The 25,749-nt window shown below is 40.3% G+C and overlaps 4 protein-coding genes across 4 annotated transcripts; 1 reads left to right on the top strand and 3 right to left on the bottom strand.

Annotated features, from left to right (window-relative positions):
* Window positions 1–539: 539 nt before the first annotated feature.
* LOC140355667 (COP9 signalosome complex subunit 9) lies at window positions 540–10,013 on the bottom strand. The gene is made up of 3 exons (XM_072440325.1): window positions 9,875–10,013; window positions 9,280–9,352; window positions 540–1,923 (listed from the first exon to the last, which is right to left on the bottom strand). The coding sequence occupies exons 1-3, from the start codon at window positions 9,935–9,937 to the stop codon at window positions 1,886–1,888; spliced, it is 174 nt and encodes a 57-aa protein (XP_072296426.1). The 5' UTR covers window positions 9,938–10,013; the 3' UTR covers window positions 540–1,885.
* A 522-nt stretch (window positions 10,014–10,535) lies between these two features.
* apoda.1 (apolipoprotein Da, duplicate 1) lies at window positions 10,536–12,309 on the bottom strand. Its single transcript, XM_072440324.1, has 4 exons — window positions 12,058–12,309; window positions 11,389–11,510; window positions 11,211–11,296; window positions 10,536–10,774 (listed from the first exon to the last, which is right to left on the bottom strand). The coding sequence occupies exons 1-4, from the start codon at window positions 12,169–12,171 to the stop codon at window positions 10,539–10,541; spliced, it is 558 nt and encodes a 185-aa protein (XP_072296425.1). The 5' UTR covers window positions 12,172–12,309; the 3' UTR covers window positions 10,536–10,538.
* Window positions 12,310–15,547: 3,238 nt separating this feature from the next.
* LOC140355665 (apolipoprotein D-like) lies at window positions 15,548–19,987 on the top strand. Its single transcript, XM_072440322.1, has 5 exons — window positions 15,548–15,558; window positions 15,629–15,755; window positions 16,647–16,768; window positions 16,860–16,945; window positions 19,709–19,987. The coding sequence occupies exons 2-5, from the start codon at window positions 15,636–15,638 to the stop codon at window positions 19,948–19,950; spliced, it is 570 nt and encodes a 189-aa protein (XP_072296423.1). The 5' UTR covers window positions 15,548–15,558; window positions 15,629–15,635; the 3' UTR covers window positions 19,951–19,987.
* A 3,235-nt stretch (window positions 19,988–23,222) lies between these two features.
* Window positions 23,223–25,394, bottom strand: LOC140355664 (apolipoprotein D-like). The gene is made up of 5 exons (XM_072440321.1): window positions 25,306–25,394; window positions 25,102–25,233; window positions 24,360–24,481; window positions 24,174–24,262; window positions 23,223–23,499 (listed from the first exon to the last, which is right to left on the bottom strand). The coding sequence occupies exons 2-5, from the start codon at window positions 25,219–25,221 to the stop codon at window positions 23,264–23,266; spliced, it is 567 nt and encodes a 188-aa protein (XP_072296422.1). The 5' UTR covers window positions 25,222–25,233; window positions 25,306–25,394; the 3' UTR covers window positions 23,223–23,263.
* Between the last annotated feature and the right edge of the window lie 355 nt (window positions 25,395–25,749).

The raw sequence follows: 25,749 nt of genomic DNA, 5'->3' as shown, positions 1-25,749 counted from the left end.
CGCTGCATGTTTGAGTTAATCCTTTATTGTTCTGCAACTGAAAAAGTCCTGTCTTCACCTCCCCCCTAACCCCGCCCACATCCCTGTATTTAAGTTGTGATTATTTGAGAAATTAAGACTTTGAGAGTGACACACATTCTAAATGACAATCTACTGCTTGACAAAGGGAAATGCCACTGGGCTTATCATTTCTGCAGGTTTGAACAGGAAGTCAATGAACCTGTTGCTATTATTAACCAATTTGATATTAATATTGTGGTTTTACAGTGGACAAAATGTCAAATTATCTACTCGTTCAATACTAACGCTGCGTCGTCTTCAGAGGTCGGAATTCTGACCTCGGAGTGACGTTTTCTCTGAATTTTCTGTGATTAAAGGTGCACTATGTCACTTTTCCGATGGGTGGGTCTGCATACTTATCTCCATGGAGATGCTATTTCACAATGTACTATCCTGTATACCTGCAGAAGTGGCCTTAAATGTCCATCAAAAAACTAAAATTAAACAAAATAAACAGGAGGAATTCCAGTCATTCAGATTTATTTTATTGTTACAAGAAATACAAGGGAAAATAATTTATAAAGCACCATTCAATCACAAGCAACTTAACAAGATAAAATACACACGTGGCTGAATCGTGTACAAAATACAGGCGTAACAGAGACTTGACACAAAAACATCTACACATTGACGACATTATTCGAGCTCTCCTTTTTATTGACACAAATCAGACAACGTTTTATTAGCAATCTATTCAAAGTGTACCAAAAACCCGCCTGTAAAGAAATATCAGGGCTGTTAAAAAGTGCAGAGATATTACGCTGTTCGAGGGAAGGCGTGGAGTGAGCCTTCTGAAGATCGTGAGTTTACTTTACTTTGTTTTACACATAAATACACAGTTTCCCGCGTACTACTCTGTATACATGGTGAGGTTGTAGTCTTACGAGTGCAGTATGTGCCAGATCACGAAAGAAAAGGTTCATTTTTAAGCTTTTGGTGCAAATTATTACTGTATCTTCGCACAACAAAGAATCAAGATACAAAAGTGCTCGATAACGAATGTCTGTCTCTGAAATAGAGCAAAGGATCATGGTCTATGTAGTTCCCTCTGTTTTTACCGCCGTTGCTGCATCAAAACAATGCATTTAAGCGACCAAGCTAATAATTCAATATATTGTGAGGCTTGTGACGATACGATATCACAATATTTCAGTTGTTATCGCGTCCCTAATTTTAAAAGTCCTACTAAAGCGCGAACAAAGACTTAATTCATAATTAACATATAGTTTTTAAAAGAATGATTCAGAGCCGACTCCTTAATCAAGTATCGACTAAGCCCGGCTCATTCTTGCGTTTGTTCATTACGACTCAAAGTCTTTGTTCACGCTTTACTAAAGTCTAATAAAAGGTGTCGTTAAGCTACATCTTCAGACATTTTCGGTAGCCGTCGTCCTCCGCCTCGGCACATTCATCATCCGATCACATCTGCAGAAGTCTCGGGGCCCTTGGGAGACGCTTGCCCGGTCACATGTAATTACAGCCGGAGCCAACAGATGTTTAAGCCGCTCGCAAACCTGCAATCCAGCTGAACCGCGCGCGCGAGCCGCCAGCGCGATGCAGCCAGCGCGATGCAGCCTCGTAATTTTACAATATGAAAGAATCCCCGCGATGCTAGCTATTTCACGACATCTGGATCTCGTGGCGACGGTTTTCCACGGATGCTTTAAAACCCGGCCAGAAACGGGACAACTATGAAGGGCAAATTGTATGTTATTAGGGCGGAAAATGGCGGGTTTTCCACAAAAAAGTTAAGAGTGGAGGGGGGGGGGGGGGAGAAAAAAGGATGAATATCGTCCGTCAGTGCGCGGAGGATGTGCGGGCAACGCTACAGGATGTCGTCGTCGTCAAAGAGGTCTTCAAAATCTGGAGACAAAATGGACAAATTAAGTTGCGTAACAAGGAGAAGGAGGCTGCGCTCAAATGTATTAGCTCTTATTTATTTGAACAACTTTTACAACACGCGCAATTATCTGTGAAGTGTTTTGCAGACAGGTTTGTCCTCTAGGTTTCTCCACGCTCGCCTTTTAACTGGTGTCTTTAGTAAACGCAAAAGATTTACACTTTATGAACAAAGACACACAGAATCAGTAATATAATAGACCAAAGATCGTGTGTCCAAGCTGTGAAAAAAATGTCCAGATTTCCGTATTTCAAACATTCTCCATGTTGCATCCCTCCTGGACGATTGAGGGATTACACCGAGTCATTTGCACCAACTCTAGAGGAAGTTTAACATGGATTTTCAAGGAAGGCCTCATTTTGAACAACAAGCGACGAAAATATTTGTGAATTAACTGGCCCCGCCCACTCCTCTCACTCTGATAACAGAGCAACAACTGTCTGGGTTAGTCACAGGCACTTTACTTCCACATCATCCGACTGCATAAAATTGCCCTTGTGACTCTCATCCAATAAAATACTTTTTAAAAATTGTACAGGTAATTTCAGTCTTTTTTTCCCACAGATAACAGAAGAACTTTAAATGACCCAACATGTTTTACACATGTTTAAATGAAAGTGCTTTGTCTTTCTGCACTCGGCGGTGGGTACGATTGTGGAACTAGGACGTAAGATTTGAGTGACACAAAGGGACAATCGCTCTTTTGGCTGACAAATATCGCCCCATGGGTTGTGTTCCTCCGGCCTCGGCGTCTTTCCTTTCCTTTGTGGGGGGATTTCACGCGCCCTCGTGTGAAAGACAAGTTCCCCTCGGCGCAATAAAGGTTTTCATTCATTCAAAATGCATGGAATGAGGGCAAAGAGTGAGGAGTGACATTTAACACCCGCTGAGCCCGGCACAAAGTCCAGCAGAACCAATAGTTTTTCATGCATTTTCATGGAGTGATGCACTTTTCTTTCTCTATTGTGTTCAGTTAAGCAGAATGTCATGAAGCAGGCTTATGATTGGTCCAAAGAGGAGAAAGCCTCACAATAAATACATATCTTTGGAACAGGGAAAAAGGCCATCACAAGAAAAAAGGATGACACAAGTTGCACCTACAATCGAGAACTGGGCGGACAATGTAATAAATATGCAGAAAAAGTTTGGAACTGGACAAATATAACAGACTTTGGACAAGGTGGGAGCACTATTTGGTTTATAATGTGTCGTGATTTTGTTCCAGTAAATGTCTTGTGCTACTCGTGTTCTTTTTATTGTGTCTGTTGTTCTCTATGTTTTATTCATTTGTTTGGCCAAAGCCTGTAAAACAAAGCCAATCTGGAATGCACTTGGCCTTCCTCCGAGTCCTCTGTGGTCTGTGAGGTCAAAGGTCGGCGGGTGAACTGCACCAACACGCACAAGGCCGTCTGCAAATCCTTATAATTACTTAGAAGCGCAACGTGTTCGAAAAAGTTACGGGTCACACATTGTAATTTTACCTTTTTACGTGAGGAATATTAATCTATAGCATTTTAGATAATGCAAAGGAAAAGAAGGACATTGGGCCTTTAGGGATGTCCAGATAAGTCACGTTTAAGACATAGCGCACATCCAAATATCTTGTTTGCTAATGTAAAAAAAGGTCGTCCATATTTGACTTCTTTTGAGTTTAATGGATGTGAAGTAGATTTTGACATAAAAATGCAAACAAATAAAACGCACTAAATTACAGTACATACGAAACAATAATTGACATATTGCTCCAATTAATATGTTATCAAGCAACATGGTCCCGTAAATGAGAGCAATAAACCTTGTGTAAAGCAGTATTCTTTCTGGTGTACAGTACACTTCTCCTGTACAGTCTGCATTTAAAAGTCTGTACACCGCCTCTCGAACACGCTTAAGGGGATTTAACCTAGTTTCACCAAGCAGGCTCCCATATATCTTGTCTCTTTTTGGGCTTGGACCTACTTAAATCCAGGTGAGACATCTGCTTGACATTGCCGTGTGCAGTAACTCTGTCGCTAGTAAAAAAAAAAAATCTAAATTTACTACTACCAGGGACAGAGCGGAGGAGTCATTAGTAACTAGCCTCACTTGGAACTAGTGCTGTACGTGACGTTTCAAGATTGACATTTTTAGAGCAACTAGGGAAACCCTGCGGGGACAACACGCCTGTGAAGATGGTGGAAAGGGTTTGACTGGACTTGGAAAAGAGAAGAAAATGCTTGTAGTCACTGTGTGTTTGAGTTAAAGTTTTCTTTAACTTTAACTCAAACACACAGTGACACACATCGGAAAACGTATTAAACCCGAGTCCAGAGCTGCAAGTTAAAGCTCAACTTTGAGTAAAAGTGTGTCAAGAATTAAAACGTATTCGTACTGCCTTGATGTGAGACTGTAATATCTGGTAATAAAGAAAAGAAAAAGTATATTTAGACACAAATGGTTTGGCTGGGTGCACATAATCGCCATGTTTTCAAGTCGGATGCCCTCCCCAAATAAAACATCTTCATTTACCCAGGAGTGTTTCATCAACAACTGATCTTGGCTCCAAATCTTACAGTAAAACCTGCTAACTCTATTTAATAACCGATTAAAACATCTCTCTTTTCCGACATAAACAACAGAAATCCCCATTCCACATATTTTTTCTCTAGAAATATCATAAAATGTGTTGCTGCTCTTTCAAAATCCTCCAGCCTTATCAGAAGCACTTCTCTTCAAAGCAGTTGCAACTCTACTCCAGCTGAGGAGACCGGGAAATATTTGTGGTGTGACTCCAGATCTACTCAAATGGCCGCGCTGCAGAGCCACAAACCAGAGCCTAAAAGAAACTCTAAAAAACACCTCTGAGCATGAAACATTCCATGACGTTTCAGTTAACTGGACTTGAACTAAAAATAATTGTTTGACTAAAATCACTCAATTAAAACAAAAAAAAGACTAGAACTAAATTAAAATGGTCTCGTCAATATTAACTGTGCTGTATTTGTCATATTAAATCATACAGAAAAACTAAAAGCTGGTCACATAAGGATGAAGTACTCGACAACATGAAGGACTTTTGTGTGACCCTGACGTGAATACTTGTGAATAATACTGGTGAATACTGGACATTCCCACACACAACACATACCTACACAAGGATGAGAAGAACCCGCCGCTAAACGTGCAAATGCAGGAGTTTTGGGGCTTTTAAGAGACAAAAGACAAGAGCCGACGACAAAAACACGACAGATAACAATATTTTCAGCCTAATTAAAGCCTTCAAAAAACACATTATTTACAATGAGAGGCAGAGAATATGAAGTCACCGAATTCCTTCTGTCAAACTGCAACTGTGGGACTTTTCGCCCACATGATCCTCCAGACGTGACGCTGCTCTGTGGAAGGTCAACACATGTTTGCTCCGTAACTATCGTCTGAAACGGTCCATTAGCATCCACAGCGTCCAAATCCAGTCTTCACAAGAGGAAAAAGACCTAACTGCAGTTTTCTTACAAGCATTACGGCTGTGATGAGATCCGTTGTTTATGTTTTCACCACCAAATCACACTGACAATGCTGTTTTATGCATTGTATTTTCAGATGAGATGTTTGCTTGTTTCCAGGAGATTAAACTTTTTTAACCAGGTTATAATTGTATTCCCATTTACCCCCGTATGAAGAGTGATTCATGCGTTCATTCTTCTGCATACATGGCTGTTTTTGGATATTTCTTTGTTAAAATAGTGACTGCAGCGCTGAGTGGCCATTTGGAACACGTTTTTAAAAAATGATCCACTGTTGTTGGACTGTAAAGTGGAAGGCGGAAATCGGCGTTGCAATTTTTTTAACCCAGAAGTGTTTTATTACGTGGCGCTAGCTCAATACAAAAACGAATAAAACAAGGCAACTTTTGTGGTGGAGGGTTGTTTTTCAAGGTGTTTTTGAGCAAAAAAAAACACACATTGTGGAAGGCAAATAAATAACATCTCGGTGGAGAAAAGCAGCTGCTATAGACGTACAACTGGAAAAGCACCTTTAAATAATTGCAGCCTGTGAGAGATTTGCTCGTTGCGACAATTGAAATTACGATTCTATCTTTCAGTCGCGTTGTGCATTCACCTTTCTCAGTCAGTTCACCACAGCAGAAACATGAACCTTCTTGTGTACCAGGTTTTAGAGCTTCTACAGGAGTCTGCTAATGATGTCTGTCTGCTTTTAATGAGGCAAAGACCTTCAAATATCCAACACTGGACAGTATATTTAATTAATACAAAATGAAGAGTTGAATATGAGCCACTTCACACGTTAACGAACAGCTTTTCAAAGAGGATTAGCTTTCTCTTGTTTGTCAGTGTGAACGATAGAGCAGCACACAGAGTAGACGTGCGCGACATCGACTGTTTAAATGAATGAATATCTGAAATCCAATAAAAGGGTATTAAGGTCAATTATGGCGAGAAGAACTATTTTACAAGGGCCACAACATTAAGAACGAGCTACACATCAAACCTTTATTATGTCACCGTCTTAAAAAAAGTATGTGATTTTATGATTATTCATAATTATCGACACCTAAACAAAACAATAAAACAATCCTTAATTCAGTTTCATTCATGTTGTCTAATAGATCAGGATGCTTCTAGAGTGTGACAGGCTTTATGAAGTCAAACTTGAGAATGAATGATAATCAATGGCGTCTCGACCAAAATGTTTATTAGTCGACTGATTCTTTTTAGGGGAATTCACAGGATTTATGTTCACAACAACAGAAAGGACAAAGCATCTAGTGAGTTATTTTTAAGATTTGGGAGTGAAGTGTGAGTTCAATCTGGTGAATACACTGTTTAGTGGTTTTCCATATAAATATTTGTCATTGGGTTGTCTCCTTTTGTCTTCTTAGTACACGTTGGGTACAGATACTTCGTTAAGTCATAGATATTAAATAAGTTTGAGAGCTTTTGCCAGCGCCACGCCCCCTTTTAGTCGACTAATCGATGAGAGCACAGAGCATGTATTTAGCCCTAGAAATGAATAATACAGATTATTTATTAACCAAAATAATCTTCATAGTCATGCAGGGCGCAACTAATGATTATTTTAAGACATTTCTCTGATCGACTAGTTAAACACGGTACGTTGACATTTCTTTAAATGCATTTTAACCAAATAAAGGTCGAAATATAGTGATTGAAGGCTTCTAGTTCTAAGGCTTCTAAGAAATAAATAGTTTAATGGAAGAAAATCGGAAATTGTTTATCATTTGTTGACATTTCGAGTTAATTATGCCATTCTCTTGGTTATAAAATGTGTCGTGTAGTCCAGATAAAAATGATTATCACAATACAACTACAATAATTCTAATAGTTGACTGGTCACGATTATCCCGATGAATTATTGCAGCCCTAGAGTCTAAAAAGCTAGCGTAAAAAAGTAACAAGAACACCACACTCCTCCTTTGTTTCTAAAATGTTCCTAATGACCTCAACATTGTGAAGTCTGTGATAATGATAGATTAAAGTGGCTTAATCCGGACACATCCTCGGTCTCCACACATGGGCCACGTCGTGAATGGAACAAGAGCTTCTGGGGATCACATGGAGGCGCCCGCTGAGCGCACAGGGAAAAGTGTGTCGCATGTGGAACACTAAAGGCCGTTTGATGTGGAGCGCCGCGGGACAGACATCACACGACAATAGAACAAAGTTTGTAAAAAAAAAGAAGAGGAATGTTCTGGGGCCTGTAAACGTGGGGCCCCGCTGGGAAAGCAACAGAGAGGTGACGCCAGGCGGACGACTGATACAGCGGGCTAATAGATTCAATGTGGCCCAGAACGCAGGAGGAACAAGTACACAAAGTATTGTGTATTATGTCTCGTTAGACATACTGTCCAAAATATTAGTTGAAACAGAACTAAGTAACATTTTCACATGACTGAACATCTTTGTAAGTCGCTGTGATGGTTAAATATGTATTTTCAGGGCGTTTGAAGTGCCCGTCGTCGCCCCCTGTTGTCTTGGAGCGGAAAAACAGCCTTGCAACATTTGCAGGCATTGACAAAGACAACCCTCCTGAGAAACCCTGGCTCTTTTTTATGTTTGGCAATGCGAAATGTTTTTGTATGTTATTATACTGTCTCATTATGATAAAGAAAGAAAAACGCTTTTCTGACAATGTATTTTCACAAGGGAGCTGCAGGGGGCGCTCTATCGCCACTTTAAGTGAAAGCAGATCAATACGATAGAGCAAAGTACATTTAAGTTCCCACACTTTCAATTTGTAACTATTCTATCAGACTACGGACAAGTGGTATTGACAAAAACCTTATACCTTGATTTGGAAGTTTACAAGGTAACTTTTTTTAATTATACTATAATATAAACAATATACTCAATATGTAATACAGACTTGATTGCAGAAGCTATTTGTAATTAAATGTTTTTGTAAATTGAAAACATTTCATTTTTTTGCTGCTTTTAATTTTAGACTAATTTATATATTAAATCATAAATGAATAAATATTGTAAGTATTTGGCCTCCTTGAAGTCTTTTCTACTAAACTAAAAGTGTTTGTGCATGTTTGTTGATGATGCTCTGACGTTTGGGTGAATGGATCAATGTCTCGAGGAACCAAAAGCCAAAGTGAGTTACATTTTACATGAAGTACGGCAAGTTGGAGGCAGGAGGACTTCTGGTACACACTGTCCTTGGGCAAATATTTAAAGGTATCGGCACAATATTTATGATGCAGCTTGAAAAAGTTGGGAAATAGAATTATTATTTAATACTAGCCCGTTACATTATTTACATAAGCATAGCATAGTGTTGTGCAAGATAAATAATAAATAAACAAAAACATGTAATGACTATAATAATAATTTATACCATACATTATTCTAAAAGGTTTTGGATATATCTGCCAAGACACGGGTCCTCTCTGATAAGGATATAATGTCTTACTTTCATATGTTGTAGTATGTGTCTAATATGTTTTTAGCTCAGATCTTAAAATGAAGAATCCATTAAAGTCAGTCTGAATCTAAATAGTGTCCACAGCTAAATTAATCATTGCATCATCAGCCCATTGATCCGTTTAGTGATAATAATTCACAATCTTCTGAAATGGGTGAAGGTCGACTTGTCACAGTAATTACTTAATAAAAATTCATACTACTACTACTACTACTACTACTACTACTACTACTACTACTACTACTACTACTACTACTACTACTACTACTACTACTACTACTACTACTACTACTACTACTACTACTACTACTACTTGCACTTGAAACTGTGTTCTTGTGACAGGCCTGAGTGTAGGGAGGCTTGTGTGTGATTACCATTGAAGAAGTCTGCATGCACTGCCTTTTCGTTGGCGGACAGGTCCATGAGCAGTCCTGTGCTTCCTCCAGCCTGCAGCAAAACAAACATGCATTTTATTGTTGTGTACAGAACTCAAGAGGCAAACATTCCCTCCAAACTCCAAAACTATAATTAGAACTTGAACTTTGTAGCAGTCTTTGGGCATACTTCTACTTTATTCTGTACTGTTTATGTCTAATGTGACGAGTTATTATATTATCCATGGGTTTTGGATATTGGTAAAATATAATATGAACGCTGTAAATTACAAAGCATTGGAAGAAAGAAGCCTTGCAGTCTGTATTTGTGAATAAAATATTGTAGTAGATTGGCAGCAATAAGTTGCGTTTACACTTGCACATAAACCTCGATAAAATTGGAACTAAACGGAGACTAAATTCGTAATTAAGCCTGGACTAGATCAGACTTAAACAGGACTAGAATATGACCAAACCAATTCTAAATCAGGACTAAACAGGGCTCAAACCAGGACCAAACTACAAAAAGTGTTAACGCCTCCTAAAAAGTAATGTAAATGTGTGCTAGCCGAAATGCTAATGTTAGCCAACAAACCTCGTCCAGATCCACATACGGTCCCGCGCCTTCAGGAAACATCTCGTCCACTGCAGGTTTCATGGCTGAGAAACTCGGCTGATCTTTCGCAGGTACAAATTAATCAAAATCCAAGTGCGCGTCAATAAGGCAGAGAGAGCTGAAAGTGTCAATACAGCGTGACATAAACGTGTTCCGACGAGAAACGAGAATTCGAAAAACAATAGTTCCGCTGCTAGTTAAGACAAACATTTATACAAAATGTTTCAGTTTTTCATTTATAATAAACTATTTAGCTTAATTCTTATATTACAGAGCCCATTTCATCATTTGGTTTTTCAATAATTTAAAACATCATAATTTCAGTTCGATCGTTTTTAATAGCATGCACAGTCATTATGACATGTAACTTGTATTGATTATAACATCCTTACATAAACTCCCAATTCAATTTATTTCTTACAATCTCACAATTAAAATTACAACCACAATATTGACTGATTCCAGTTCAAGGCCATATAAGTGCAGCTGGGCTACTGTGGTGTGTCTTTTGCCTTTTAATACAACCATGCAGGCCTTAAACGTATTGCCATGTGAAACTGCATTGTAAACAACAAACACAATGTTCTATCCTTCACTTCTGCATCATTGCGCCCTCTAGCGGTGCGCTCCCGTGCTTGTCCCCTCAGAGCTCCTTGTCGCAGCCCTGCTGTTTGCTCATAATCATCCGCGTGGTGTCGATGTTGTTGTTTTCAAAGGTCTGACGCGCCTTATGGACCGTGGCCTCGGGCATCGTGCGGGTCCGGCTCAGGATCCAGGCAAAGTCCACGTGGAAGAGGCGCAGGACATCCGTGCAGGAGTACACCAGGGCCGTGTTCACGTAGTCAGTGGAGAGGATCCAGTACGGAGTGTAGGGCAGGACTGAGGCCACAAGAGATGGACAAGTTACTAACACAATGCAAACTAAATATATAGCACAATGTATAGTATGGTTATGGTATGTTTTGGGCCTCACATGATGGTGAGTAGCCTATAAACGGGGAGAGATGCAGGTGACAACAAGCCAAGTCAGATCTGTGGAGAAATGAGCTCCCTCACTAGAACAGCCCATATTATTATGTTTTTTTTTTTTTAAGGAAGGCTACTTATAAAGCAATAGGAACAGTACATATGGCTAACCATTCAGCATTTTGGCCAGATTAGTTTTTTTGACAGAAAAATTAGATGACAGTAATTCAATATTGTAAATAATTAAATTTTCAAGGCAAAGCGCCTGTTTTCCCTGTCCCTCCACTAACAAGAAGCCTGAAAGAATAGCCTGCTGCACCACATACTAATCCTGCAGGGCTGCACTCACCGTAAGAATAGCTTATGCCCAGTTTAGCTGGATTCTTCAAGTCCTCAGTTAGTCCAGTGCCTTCGATTTTCTTGACTTCACCTTTGCTATTTTATGCCACGGACACATTTAATGTCAGATCAAACACAACACAAACTTACTCTAATGTTAGGATATTTCTTGAAGTAAAGTTACTTACAATATTTCCGAGCTGACCACTCGAATGGAGCTGTCGGACTTCATGGAGAAATTGGTCTCGATGCAGCGTCCTTTCTCAAACTGAGCCGGCAGTCTGGCAATTTCAAACCATCTCCCCAAGAACTGAAGAGCAAAATCATTCAAGAAATGAACTAACTGTGCAAAGAAGCAGAACAATTAAGACTTTAGTGATCATCTTTACATGAATAGCTCGGCTCAGTTGGCACAGCATTCGCCTCCTTGGTGCATATTAATAGTGTATTCTGTCTGTGAACTTTGACTTGTTTTAAAATTACATTTCTTTTAATAATACATTTTATTAATTTTAGACTAAATCATTTATTAAGAAAAACCTTGACCTCATGTAACTTTACTGGTGAGGATCGTTTCCATGGAGATGCTTTGGCTTTGCCTGGAATGTTGTCTATCTTGCATTTATTCAATTTAAAGGTGTAAACATCACATTTGGCAGACAGAAATGTCACATAATGCACCTTTAAGCAAGGCCATATAAGAATGTATATCAATTAAGATGTGAGGAATAAAACAAATATAACCAAATAATTTTCCATTGACAGTTACCAGCATGAAGTATTTTACCTATTACATTCACCACAAAGCTCAATGCTAAATATACAACACAATACATGACATTAGATCTTGCTTTTACCTGTTTGAGGGTGAATCCTGGCTGAACAGTGGGTTCAGGACACGGACCCCAATGTGGAACTTGAGCCGTCACCAGCGGGACAAGAAGCACCGCCAACACAACGGAAAACTTCATACTTGCAATATAATCACTTCCTGCAACATAAAAACATGGCCACGTACTGCATAATGTAATGGGTTATAGTTATAGCAACGTATGTTCTTTCCTACCTTTTTTGTACTTGTTTCTTGGTGGACTTTTTGAGCGCGTTGCCGTCGCCTGGAGCCGTGAGACTGTGAATGTGCCTTGTCAATGGCAGCCTTTGTAACGAGCAGCTTATTTCAGACATGAAGCAAACCATTAGTAAATTAGAGTCATGGGGGACCAGCGTTATCAAATAATCTCATGTCCCACACAGAAGAGAGCCACCTTTATGTTGTTTTTAAAAAATATTTGGAGAATTTTAGACTTTTTCTGCTTAATATGACTCGATTTATTAAAATAATGTAGTTTTGTGTAGTGTTTTTCTCAGTTTTTCTCATTTAATTGTCTCAGCACTCACATCATTGTCACTTGATCTTAACCAAAAGGCCGAGAGCTGGAAAAATTCACTTCCTTTTCTGACAACGGTTAATACTGCGGGTGTGTTAGGAGTGGATAAAAACTCAAATGAAACTGTTAAAATCAAATTCTACATAGTCAATACGTTTTTATAACAATTTAATAACAATGCATCTGTTTGCTACAAAATAGGATCGAAATGGACGACAAAAATTCAAATTTTCCGGTATTTTTTTATTGTTGAGACTCGCCGCCTTTCATTTTTTAATAGACTTCGTTATTAGTTGATTCGCAAAATAATAAAAATACATTACAATTACACCAAATACACAAGAGAACTATCAAATGACAAATGATAAAAGGGTAAGTTCTTCATTTGTTTTCCTTCATTTGAGCTCTGTAATAATTTGTGAATAAACTGTAATACTGTCATTAAACCTTTACTTAATAACGTTTTTTGTCTGTGTCTTTATATTAAGAGTTGAAATGGAAAATAACAGTTTTAATTATCGTTTCCTTTTGAGTGTGTGAGGCTCCTGACAAACTCATTTATAATAGAACAGACATTTTAAACACATTTACTATTGGATTTTACTGCATTTGGAGATTTAACAGGACAATTTGCATTCTCCATGAAGCAAATATTCTGGACAAATACTTTCAGAAATGTTGAGACCACAATCGTTTTTCAGTTTATCTACAGATACACCACAAACTTTATCATAATTTATACTTTTGAGACTTTTGTACAATTGGCTATAAAGACAATATATTTTTCCCTTGTTTTTTGTTACAGACTGGCATTTTTATCCTGGAATTTCCACATTTTAGCTCGCTTTTTCCTCACTGCGACTTAGAATCAACAGTATTTAGCCGGTTCATCACAGAAAGTGGGCTGTGGTCCACTTCACGTTGCCTCCAGTTTGAGATTTTGAACATTTTACCGTCACATCAAGCCACACGAAACTGCAAACTCACCACTCGATGCATCTAGACATACATTTACACGTGCATTTCCTCTCCGAGCTGGAGAAGAGGCGCAGAGGGCCACAGAGACTTCATTTAAGAGGAGAGAGATCAAAAAGCTAAATTCACAGCACAAAGTTCAAAGGCGCAGAGTTTCACTGTGGAACCGGCCAGTGGAAGTCCATCATCTGGAGCTTCAGACACATAAAAGAGACTGGACGAATGGCGAGTTAGTGGAAAAACAAAACGCAATCTCGCGCTTTTGCAATTTACAAAGTTGGAAGAAGGGGAGAAACGTGCGCATAATTTATTCACACTTATACAAACACAGAACTTCGTAAAAGCTCTGAGCCAAATCTCTTTCAAATAACTGACAAAATGACAGGATGTAGTTGTTCCATTTCATCGTACATGTTTTGAAAGTATTGATTTCTTTGTCAACTTTCCGTCCTGTTCTTTAAATAGATTTTTCACGGCGCTCGCTAAACCTTGTGAAATCAATGGAGTTTATCTGATTCCATAACCTCGTATTATTTTGGCTTTTCGCGGGGTGATGTTTGCTTTGGTCGATACACACTCTGGAGGTATTTCTCGCGGATAAGAAGAGGCGTGAGAAAGCGTCACCTTTTGCGGTCAAAGTTGACTTCTCGAGCGTGTTACGGAACAAAAAAAACATCCAAAACACGTGCCACGAGGGATCGGTTCAACGAGGATGAAACGCCCGCTGCAGTGACCAGAATGTGACAGCAAGACGCAAGTGTAATAGTGGATTTACGCTTAGGATAAGATGTTTTAGACACTTTTTGAACAATAATCTGCTTCTACATTCCATGCATTGTCCATCGATCCTTATTGTGCCATGTGTTACTCACTAATCGATGTTCTATTTGCTTATCTCTTATTGTACACGCAAAGGTTTTCTTTGCCATTGCACAATTGGACTATTTCCTATATGAATAAATGAATTAGTTTAGGTTTATATTATCTTAAAGCATCCTTTTGCTGTGGGGGAGCAGTGGCCATAAAGGTGGAAATACTGAATTGGCAATTGTAACTCTTTTTATATAAGATCGGAGCCAACCACCACCACCACCACCAGAAAAGTTACATAGTGCACCTTTAAATCTTAAGAAATGTAGTTATAAGCACAGATAAGTTCAGTGGTTTGTGATCTGTTGTGTGCGATGCAAATTACACACTTAATGTTATAACTTTCTGTTATAACTCTGTCACTTTAAGTCAACATTTACATCAAAAGTGTCCAAACTATGGCCCAGGGGCGAAATGCGGCCCTCAGACCAATTTTTCTTTTTCTTTCTTCTTCTTTCTATTGAATTGGCAAAAATTACCAAACGCAATACTTTTTAATTCTACCATTGAAATGACTTTCACAAACCCAATATCAGACATTTTAGTGCGTCTCACTGAGCTTCTCTCATTTAGTTAATCTGATCTTTTACTATTATTATTGTTGTTTTATGTTTTTGTTCAATGACACTGGCAATAAACCTTTTTCTGATTCTAGTTCTGATTATTAAAATTTAGTTGGGCTTAAATCCCCCCATTTGAATTATTCCCATTTTTTGACCTCCAGTCCGTCGATCGACTCTCTCCACTGACTCCAAAGGATTTACACTTTTGGTCAATTAAAAGAAACTATATAGAGTCAAAAAATGTTAAAACCACTAAACGCTGCATTGGGAATTTCCATTTCGGCCTCAGAGTTTGTGCGTGTGAGACGAGGTCAGAGTCAACAATAATAAAGGTAAACATTGTGAATAAATGGGCTGTTGACATACAAGGAGAAACACTACAGAAACCAGATAACCCGAGCACGGTGGCTTCAGCGAGGGGCCCGAGTAAACAGCAGTGTTACAGGTGCCGACGCTCACATACTTCTACTGAGGAGGGGTCAAAAGCAGCTCTCATACCAAAGTCTGAGACCACTATAAAGACCTCAGCTTCTCCGTGTCCTGTCCCACTGACTCCTCACAGGTGAACACCAGCTCAAACCGCTTTGTACCATTTGAACTTGAGTCGTGCTTCATGTGCTGTTGTTTTGCAGGTTGAAGATGCAGGCCGTTCAAGTCATCTCGCTGACTTTGCTTTGCGCTGTTGCCGGCAGCGCTCAACTCATCAGTTTGGGGAGTTGCCCCAAACCAGCGGTGCAGGCCAACTTTGACACCTCCCAGGTAAACTTAAAGCAAATCTAAACAATTGTGAATATATGTAACTTTGAGTTTTGAGTAAAGGTCAAATTCTGCCACAAAACTCTGTCAAAACTAGTATTAGCATTATCAGTTAACACGATCACTGCTACTGTAAATACAATGGGTGCATTTCATTTTATTTTATGTATTTATACAGGGAAATCCCAATGAGAAAAGTTTTTGTAATTAGTCGATTTAAAAAGTCTCTGTGTTTTGTTCCACAGGAGCAAAGTTGTCGAACGCCTTTTTTCCTGTCGATGGGATTGTAAGATAAAAATGTCCTGAGTCTCGAATGGTGAATACTTGAACTGATGTGCAATAAACCTGATATATAATCAGGCAAAAATGACAACATTAAGAGCTAATCATCAAAAACATCTGATGACATGACCTGGTTAATCAATGGATTTTTAGAATAACAGTTTTATTTGGAAGAAAGAGTAAAAATATTCAAGCCTTAACATTTTCTCTCTATTTTTTACCCTTTATCACATAATTTTCCTTGTCAAAACCTGTACTGGTGTGAACAATCAGAAAGAAATCAGATTTACACACATCAACTGTTACATTTCGATAATAATAATAATAATAATAGATACTTGGCCTGGTTGCGTCACCATGGAGAAAGATTAACATTTCAGGCAGCAGAAAAGACACATTTTTACTTTTCTAGCCTTACCAGTCGCCCTTCAATTACTTTTTCTGTCACATTCTATTACAAATGTTGTGCTGTTACATCTTAGCCGACTATACTTGCTCTAATTGCTGTTTATAATGCTACTAATTCAAGCGTTGTCATCATACGTTACACCCTGCTGTGCTGTTTATACCTCCAGCATTGGTTGATATATCCTCTTCTCTGTGTGGTTGCAGTACATCGGCCAGTGGTACGAGATCGAGAAGCTTCCCACCGGTTTCCAGAAGGGACAGTGCGCAAAAGCCACCTACAGCCCCAAGAGCCCCGGAGTCATCGGCGTCGTCAACAAAGAGCTGCTGTCAGTACACGACGCTCTACTGCGATCGTCAGCCACAACATTACGACCGCTGGTGACTTGTGTAATGCAGATGATGTTGTCGGTCCCTCAGGGAAGATGGAACCATTAACTCCATCGAAGGCAGCGCTGCAGTGAAGAACCCCGAGGAGCCCGCCAAGCTCCAGGTTTCCTTCAATGGTAAGGATTGGGCTTCATGTATATTTAAGGATAGTCCTGAACCAGCACTGTACAGGCCTGCAACGAATGAGTGACAACCCCAAAAATGTAATAAATTTAAAATGAAATTATGATTATTATTATTATTATCATTATTATTATCTAATGTGCCTTAAAAACATAACCAAGAAGCAATCATAGTCATTGCAGTAGTAGTAGTAGTATAGGCTATTAGTTGAAAAAGCATATTGAAGTAGTATCAGTGCAGTATCAGTAAATCAGAAGCCGTAGTAGTAGTAGTAGTAGTAGTCGTTACTTTGACAACCCTAGTAGTAGTAGTTTGTAGATAGTAGCAAGCTTCGGGTTGAGATATACTTTATTTCCTTTATTACAGAAATAGCAGCAACTATAAAATGTAATCCATTACACTATAAAATTCAAAAACGGTTATGTGTTATCTATCCAACTATCTATCATAGTTATCGCTCATCCTTTTAGATTAGTTTAATTTTAGTTGTTGTAGTATTAGTAGTTTTAGTTGCAGTAGTAGCAGTAGTAGCAGTAGTAGTAGTTGTTGTTGTTGTTGTTGTTGTTGTATTAGTAATTTTAGTTGCAGTAGTAGCAGTAGTTGTTATTAGGCCCGAGCGCCACAAGCTGGCGAGAGGCCTATTAATCTCGTAAGGCCATGCGAAGCACGGCTGCGAAAGTGCGCACGTACTGCGCACGAAATCGAGCGCGAAGCGCTCGCCCACTTCCAAACACTCACTAACGCACTCCTTCACTCATGCACGCCCCGTGCATGCTAATTAGTAGTAGGAAAATGGAACATTACCATTGTAAACGGGCGAAGCCCGTGCAAAAGTGCGCACTAAACGAGCACTTTACATTGAGATGACGACTGCGAAGCGGTCGTCATCCCCATATAAAGCACTCATTTGCAGTACCTCACGAATACGTTCCCCATCTCTTGCATGTTCCGTGCATATAAGCATGTAATGCAAAAAATGAACATTATTACTGTATAGAGGGCCAAAAACACAAAGTGGGCGGAGCCCACTCAAAATTAACGAAAGTACCCGTCAGTGACCAGGGACCCACACCATGAGGTAGGAAAGCGCGAGCGCTTTCCGAAAATGTATAGTTTATGATATTTGGAAAATGGGAAACATTGTTTTCGTATCGGAATATTATTCTTTCTTTCTTTCTTTCTTCTTCTCGGGACCAACCCCCCTATTTTTCACCCAGTGAACATTGACGAAAAGTCACAAAAATTTGCACACCTCTAAAAATCGTGCCTCTCTACATTCTGGCTATTTCCCTTTTCTAAAATAAAAAAAAATTGGCGCGTCAGCGCCCCCAAATGTACCAAAAATCCATTGAGAGATGGGAAATGACCCAAAAAAAATCTGATCGTAGAATCATGAAATTTGGCGCAGAGGTAGATGGTGACAAGAGAAGTAAAAAATATTATTACGGCAACGCCGTCCGCCCAACCAAATGTCGGCCATATTGCTTCAAAAATGGCTAAACATGACTTCGGAGTTTTTCCAAACGTCGTACTTTTACGAACTCCTCCCAGGGCGTTGGCCCTAAAAAGCTGAAATTTGGTGAAAATGCTACTGAGGAGTGGGACATCAAAAGTTATCCAAATTACATTGATACTTGTCACGGTCTCTGTGCGGCAAAGCCGCAAACTGTAGCAAGAATTTCAGAAATCTCCCAAATTTAACATTTCTGCCGTTTGCGCAGATAAAGTCCGAATTGCGTCAAATTAGAATCAGTTGTTAAACTCTTTGCCCTAAACCTACTTGAAGTGAAATAAATTAATTTGGAGCCAGAGCGCCCCCTACAGATTTTATATGGAGGTTAAATATTTAGTTTTGCGAAATTATATGAAATTTGACACAAAACTCAATTTTGGCATCCCCATCAAAAAAGTCAATGAGACCCATGTCATAATTGTTATGGCTTTGCCGTAACGATGACCGAAACCTTCCATGTTATTCCAATGGGGAAATCGCCAGAACATGTTTACACTTTAGACTTTCACAAACTCCTCTTAGGGCGTTAGACATATTAACCTGAAATTTGGTGAGACTCATCTTCAGGGGTGGACCATCAAAAGTTATCCACATTTTTATTCAAAGAGTCACGGTGTCTGTGCGGCAAAGCCGCACATTTTGCCAAGAATTCAAAATAAAATTGCTTTTTGATGGTAAAACAAAGGGGAGAAGATGTGACAGCGTCACAGATTCAGCAGTAGGCGTAATAAAAGGACAATTGGGGCGCGTTAGCGCCCCCTCCTCTTGCGGCGTGGCAGCGGCGTAGCGAGGGCCGATCATTGCCGCTTGCGGCTATATTTGTTGTTGTTGTTGTTCTTGTAGTATTGGTACTTTTAGTTGCAGTAGTAGCAGTAGTTGTTGTTATTGTTGTTGTTTTAGTAGTAAGTAGTTTTAGTTGCAGTTTTAACAGTAGTAGTAGTAGTAGTAGTTGTAGTATTAGTAGTTTTAGTTGCAGTAGTAGCAGTAGTAGCAGTAGTAGTAGTTGTTGTTGTTGTTGTTGTTGTTGTTGTTGTTGTTGAATTAGTAATTTTAGTTGCAGTAGTAGCAGTAGTTGTTATTGTTGTTGTTGTTGTTCTTGTAGTATTGGTACTTTTAGTTGCAGTAGTAGCAGTAGTTGTTGTTATTGTTGTTGTTTTAGTAGTAGTTTTAGTTTTAGTTTTAGCAGTAGCAGAATAGTTAGCGTAGCTCTTTTGTTCACTGGCATCTCTCTCTCTGTCCCCAGGCACTCCCCCCGGCCCGTACTGGGTGCTGTCCACAGACTACAAGGGCCACTCTCTGGTCTATGGGTGCCAGGAGTTCGGCGGGGTAAAAGCGGAGCTGTCCTGGATCCTGAGCCGCGAGCCCACCATCTCCGAGGAGACACGGGCGGAGCTGTACAGCATCCTCACCGCCGCTGGAGTCGATGTCGCCAAGATGGTCCCCACCAACCAGGACAGGAACTACTGCAGCCCCATGGACGAGTGACGCTAACCACTAATAAAAGATGTGAACAGGGACTAAATGTGCAGCTGTGTCTTCATTTTGCATATTCTAAACCGTCACAATATTTCATTATCGAACAATTATGTAGGGTAACATACTAGAACAAGTACTGTAAGGTTATGAATGTCCACCCACTTGTGAAGGAGGCGGGACATTCAAGGTTGATATTGATTAAAGAATTGTTCAAGAATTCAAACATGACACACACATTTGAATCGTATTTTTAAGAGTAGAATGGGGCACCAGCCGGATAATCAGCAATTTTAACAACTCTATAATACATCCATCCATCCATCCATTTTCTATCGCTTGTTCCCTTTCGGGGTCGCGGGTGACTGGAGCCTATCCCAGTGACTTCGGGCCTTAGGCGGGGTACATCCTGGACAGTGGCCAACTTGTCGCAGGGCAACTCTATAATCAGATATCTAAATTAATTAATTAATTAGAAATTAATTCACTCGTTGATCTGAAGGTTTGAGAACGTAACCGTGACATTGACCCCTTTTCTGGAAATGAAGGAACACTTAACCAAATATGGGTTGACGTTCGTGTCGCCTCCAGGCTTCACTCAAGGGTGAAGTCCACACGCTGGCCAGAGCAGGGCTGCTCTGGAGCTCGGCTCTGACGTTGTCTGGCCAAAGAAGGACTGGGTCAGGTTCTGCGATCTGCGTTCTCCTTGTCTCTGAGGCGTTCTCCATGGCTCTGAGGCGTTCTCCTTGGCTCTGAGGCGTTCCAAATGAAAAGGCCGTCGTGCTGCTCCACAGATGTGGCTGGTCTAAAAGGCTGTGGACTTGAAAAGTTACTAAAGGTCCATGCTTGATTTTGCATGATGCAGCATCAATCACGTTTTTATAAACAGGCACAGGTTTCTTAGTTCCGGGAGGGAACACTAGCTTCTGCGGGCATGTCTCTTGTCTCTTGTCCCGTAGCTTAGCATTGCTCACGCTAGCTGGGCCCGAGGCCTTCCTCTCCCAAGGCCTGGTGTCATGGACCTTGCTGGTGGGACCCTTTACACGGCTCTAAGTGCAGAGGTCCCCAAGATCGACACCCAACATAAACTCTTAAACTTGCATTTTTCCCCTCGTCTCCTAACTTCATAGTAAAAGAGGACTAGAGAGGAGCTGCCAAAACCCCTGAACTCATTTGTTATTGAAATAAATGGGAGCATTCCTCTCTAGTCCTCTTTTACTATGTAGTTAGGAGACGAGGGGGAAAATGCAAGATTAAGAGTTCATGTTGGGTGTCGACCTAAGGAACCTCTGCACGCAAAGCCGTGTCGCTAACCGTTAGGCCAACACGCACGGCGCTTTTCCGCCGGAACAGAAAGAATAGTTTCTGAACCGGGGTGACGGGTCTTGCCATAACCGCATGTGCGCCGCTCAACCGCACGGAAGTGGAGCTTCGGCATTCTCCGGACCACGGCAGCCAATCAGAGCCAAGCACACAAACTTTGTCGACCAATCAGCGCGCAGCATGCAAATCACTTGTAAACAGTAAACATGGCGGGAGCCGAGGAGGACTTTAATCAAACGCTTCCCGGTCCCATTTAATGATAATATTCCCTTTTTTCTGAGATTTATTAATAAAAATGACCCCGTCCTTGCACTCGAAAATGCCCGTCCTCATTTCAAAATACCCCGTCCAAAATACGGGGAGAGGGCCCTCATCTAAAAGAAAACCAGCAATATTGAACTTCAACATGGTATGTAAATGATTTTTGATTTTGGACTTTGTTGAACTGAGAGTTGAGCGTGAGACACAATGTTCATTGTTGAAAATGACTGGTTTGTGGTCTTAGCACTGTAGGAGTCAATTTCTGTCATTATCATGTTGGTGTGTGACATGATATCGTTAAAAATAATAATAATTTGGCTGAGCAGAGGTGTGTGTGTAAGAGGAAGGGATGGGGTGATGTTCATGTGTGCCCATGTGTATGATGTGGCTCTTTGCGATAACACAGTAAAAAATGTGGCTCTTAGTCTCTGACTGGTTGGCCACCCCTGCCCTGGACAGTGGCCACCTCGTTGCAGGGCCAACACAGAGACATAGACATTTCAGACAAATGTTCACTCTCACATTCATTCTAGGGCCAATTTAGAGTCACCAATTTTGCCTATGTCTTTGGATGGTGGGAGGAGCCGGAGAACCCGGAGAGAACCCACAGTAACACTGGGAGAACATGCAGACTCCACCCAGAGAGATCATGTGATCATCATGTTGGTCTGGTCCAGGAATCAAACCCACGATCTCCTTCTTGGGAGGCAAGAGCGCTAACCGCCTTTGCCACTGTGCAAATATTTATGTTTTAAACATAAAACAAACAAACAAACAAAAAACAAAAACAACAAAAAAACACAAAAACGTCATGTCGTGGAGGGAGGGGGAGACGCCTGTGGATCATCCAGACCCTGAGCACGAGGGCAATAAAACTGCAATCACGACTGAACCTGGGCCAGAACCTTCACCTGCACATGGAGGACAGTGTTTGTCCCTCTCAGCACATGGACAGGCCGTGTCTCATGGACAGGCCGTGTCTCATGTTCACCTTCTTCTTCTCAGGTTCACTGAGCTGCAGAGGCTGCACTAGCACTGACTCATGATGGAGCTGGAGCTGGGCTTTAGCTAGTGACCATTCACATCAGAGCGAGGACGCAACACAAATGAGTGTCATGTGAGGCTCATTCTGCTTACCTATTAGATTCTTGAGAACCAAAACACCAAAGAAAACCTTTGTTTGATCAGTTTAAGAATAAATCAGAATTACATTTGTTATCAGCAAAACATATTTGATTTGAACATGTTTACCTCGTATCACGCCTTGTTCATGAAATATAAGATCACAATCCTACTTATATAGTAGGATATATATATATATATATAGTTGACAAATGGTTTATAAATATAATCCACCAAATGTACATAACATTTAGAGATAAAATCATACTCAAATTAAAAAGGACAATTTGAATAAGTCATAAAAAATACTGATGCTCAGTGACAGCGTTGTGAGTTTGTATCCGGTCTGGACAGTTTGCTGAAATGTCCTTCCCCAGTCTCATCCCCATTTCACGCTACTGTTCTGTCTAATAAAGCCAACGGGCCCAAAAAAATCCTTGGAAAAAAAAAAATGTCATCAAAGCTGTTGTATTGAACATATAACTTTATTGTCTGCGTGTAACAATACACCCTGAGTCCAAAGGCACATCACACAGAACATGATACTGACAGTACTATATATTTCACATGGCGCTGCAGTACACAGAACATACTCATGACACTGACAGTACTATATATTTCACATGGCGCTGCAGTACTCCTCGTCCTGGACAGTGGGGACCAGTTTGGTCACGTTCACTCCAATAGAGGCCAGTTTGGAGGTCAGTCTGGCCAGGGTGAGGGGCGACATGGTGGGCTCACGGCCCATGATCCAGACGAAGTCCATGTGCAGGACGCCCAGGTCTGTGCAGCTGTAGACCAGGCTGTAACTGTTGTAGTCAGTGTCCAGCACCCAGTAAGGAGCAGGAGGAGCGCCTGCACCAGGACAGCAAGAGGTCAGAGGATGCTAACAGAGTGATAAATATTACTGATAATTACCTTTAAGAGATTTAAACCAAGCTACTTAGATTGTACGTGTATTCTTCTAAGTATTTTATTTGATTCAAAGTATATTCATTTAATATTTGTGTTGTTGTTTTTGTACTCTTATAGTAGGAATAAACTCTAAAAGAATGATACTAACCTTAAAGAATTTAAATAATCAAAGTTAAAAAAGCCAACAACACGGTAACTACGGTATATGATATAATGTGTATTCTACTTAGATTGTACGTGTATTCTAAGTATTTTATATTATTCTAAGGATATTTAGATACAAATATATATACCGTATTTTCCGGACTATAAGTCGCACCCCGGCTAAAACGATGTAAAAAAGTGCCACTTATATTCCGGAAAATACGGTATTATCATTTCTGAATCTTGTTCTCTTGAACATTTTTGATACTTCTTGACATTCTCATCTAATACATTTCCTCATGGGACAAAAGCCGCTTTTTCCTTCATTTTCATAATAACGTCTGATCTTTTCTCGACTCTGAAATGTTAAATTGTATTCCTTTTTCATAACCACACGAAGAGTCGCCGCGTTAATCTATTTCTACTTTGCTTTAAGTCAGTGTTAAAAAAACATTTGCAGTTCCTCTTACCCTCGAAGAAGGAGACTGCGAGCTTGGCGGGCTCAGAGGGGTCTTTGGCGGTCGCAGATCCACTGATGCTGTTGATAGTTCCATCAGCCCTAAAGGAACAAAACAGGGACAAAACAGGGACACGTACTTCTGCGTGAGCCTCGTCGTTTCGTAGCGTCACAAACAGGTCAAACGGGGTCTACTCACAGCAGCTCCCTGTTGAGGACGCCCACCACTCCGGGGCTCTGCAGGGTGTAGGTGGCTGTGCTGCACTCGCCCTTCTGGAAACTGTGGGGCAGCTTCACGATGTCGAACCAAGTGCCAAGATACTGCACACGGGACAAAGGACCGTTTAAGACTGTCTTTACTGTGCTCTAACGGTGTGCTCAGCTCAGGACCTTGAGTTACTCTATTTAGACTAAAAAGCAACAAGCAACAAGATGGGTGGTGGAGGAGTGTCTTGCCCAAGGACACAACAACAGTGAGAAAAAGTCGGTGCTGTCGCCAAATTGTCAAAAAAAAATACATTTCTTTTCAAAATGTTCAAAAGTGAATTGACAAAAGGCTGAAATAGGCGTATAATCGGACACCCTAACACAAGAATCGTGTCTATTTAAGATGTTTCCGGCTCTAAACTGCAGGGTTAGCAGCTTTTACGCAGAATAAAACTGGATGATTTGTTGTTTGTGATGGAAATTATGATGCAAACATTCAAATTTTGATTTCCATTTGATTGCAACATGTCTGTCAGCCCTAAAATGCTTGTAATTATAATGAATGAGATTCAGCTTCATGTTACAGGGGACATTTGGATGACTTTGCCCGCACAAACGAGCAATATATTTTGATTTAAATCGTTAATTGCTGCGGCTTTGGTTCCATCTTGTCCTCGCGCTGAAACCCATGGATACGAGCGCCGCAAAAAAGAACATTGTTACTCGCTGCTCACCCTGGCAGCGTCAAAGTCCTCCTGCACGGCGGGCTGGGGGCACCTGCCGGGCATGATGACCTGAGCCTGAGCCGCCATGACGGACAGCAGAGCCAGAGCGATCACGTGGAGAGCGTTCATGTTTCCAAAGGCCTGAAAAATCAAATAAAACCACCATTATTGCCACAAATAATCACAAAAAGCAGTAGATCGTTCCTTCCTCACCTGTGTTACCCGTGAGTGGTGAAGAACATGGGCCCAGAGGAGTTTTTAAAGGCCTTTAGTGATGTAAGGTCTGTGTTGACTTTGACTATTTTGAGGGAAACTACGAGAACTGACACCTGGCCAGCAAAACAGATAAGATGTAAGATAATGTGGGAAATTTGTTGCACAATATTTGCACTCACGTGGCCCCTTCGCTTATACAAGCCAAACAAAATATATATATTTAGAGAAGTTGATATGAATAATTGTGTTGGTTTGTTCTAAATATAGAATCAGAATCAGGAACTTGATTTGGCATTAAGGTGCAACACACAACAGTGAATAATAATAGTAGCAAAATACAGCATAATATACTATACTTTTAATAAAAATGAGGTGTAATGTATGCCTCTGATACAGTGACCTTAAAGCAGGATCATCCCAGTGAACCTTCTAAATGTACAA

This window comes from Eucyclogobius newberryi, unplaced genomic scaffold (genome assembly GCF_026437365.1).
Source record: "Eucyclogobius newberryi isolate DKJ021-1_F unplaced genomic scaffold, fEucNew1.0.hap1 SCAF_12, whole genome shotgun sequence".
NCBI lineage: Eukaryota > Metazoa > Chordata > Actinopteri > Gobiiformes > Gobiidae > Eucyclogobius > Eucyclogobius newberryi.
This window is presented reverse-complemented; position numbering and strand designations above follow the sequence as displayed.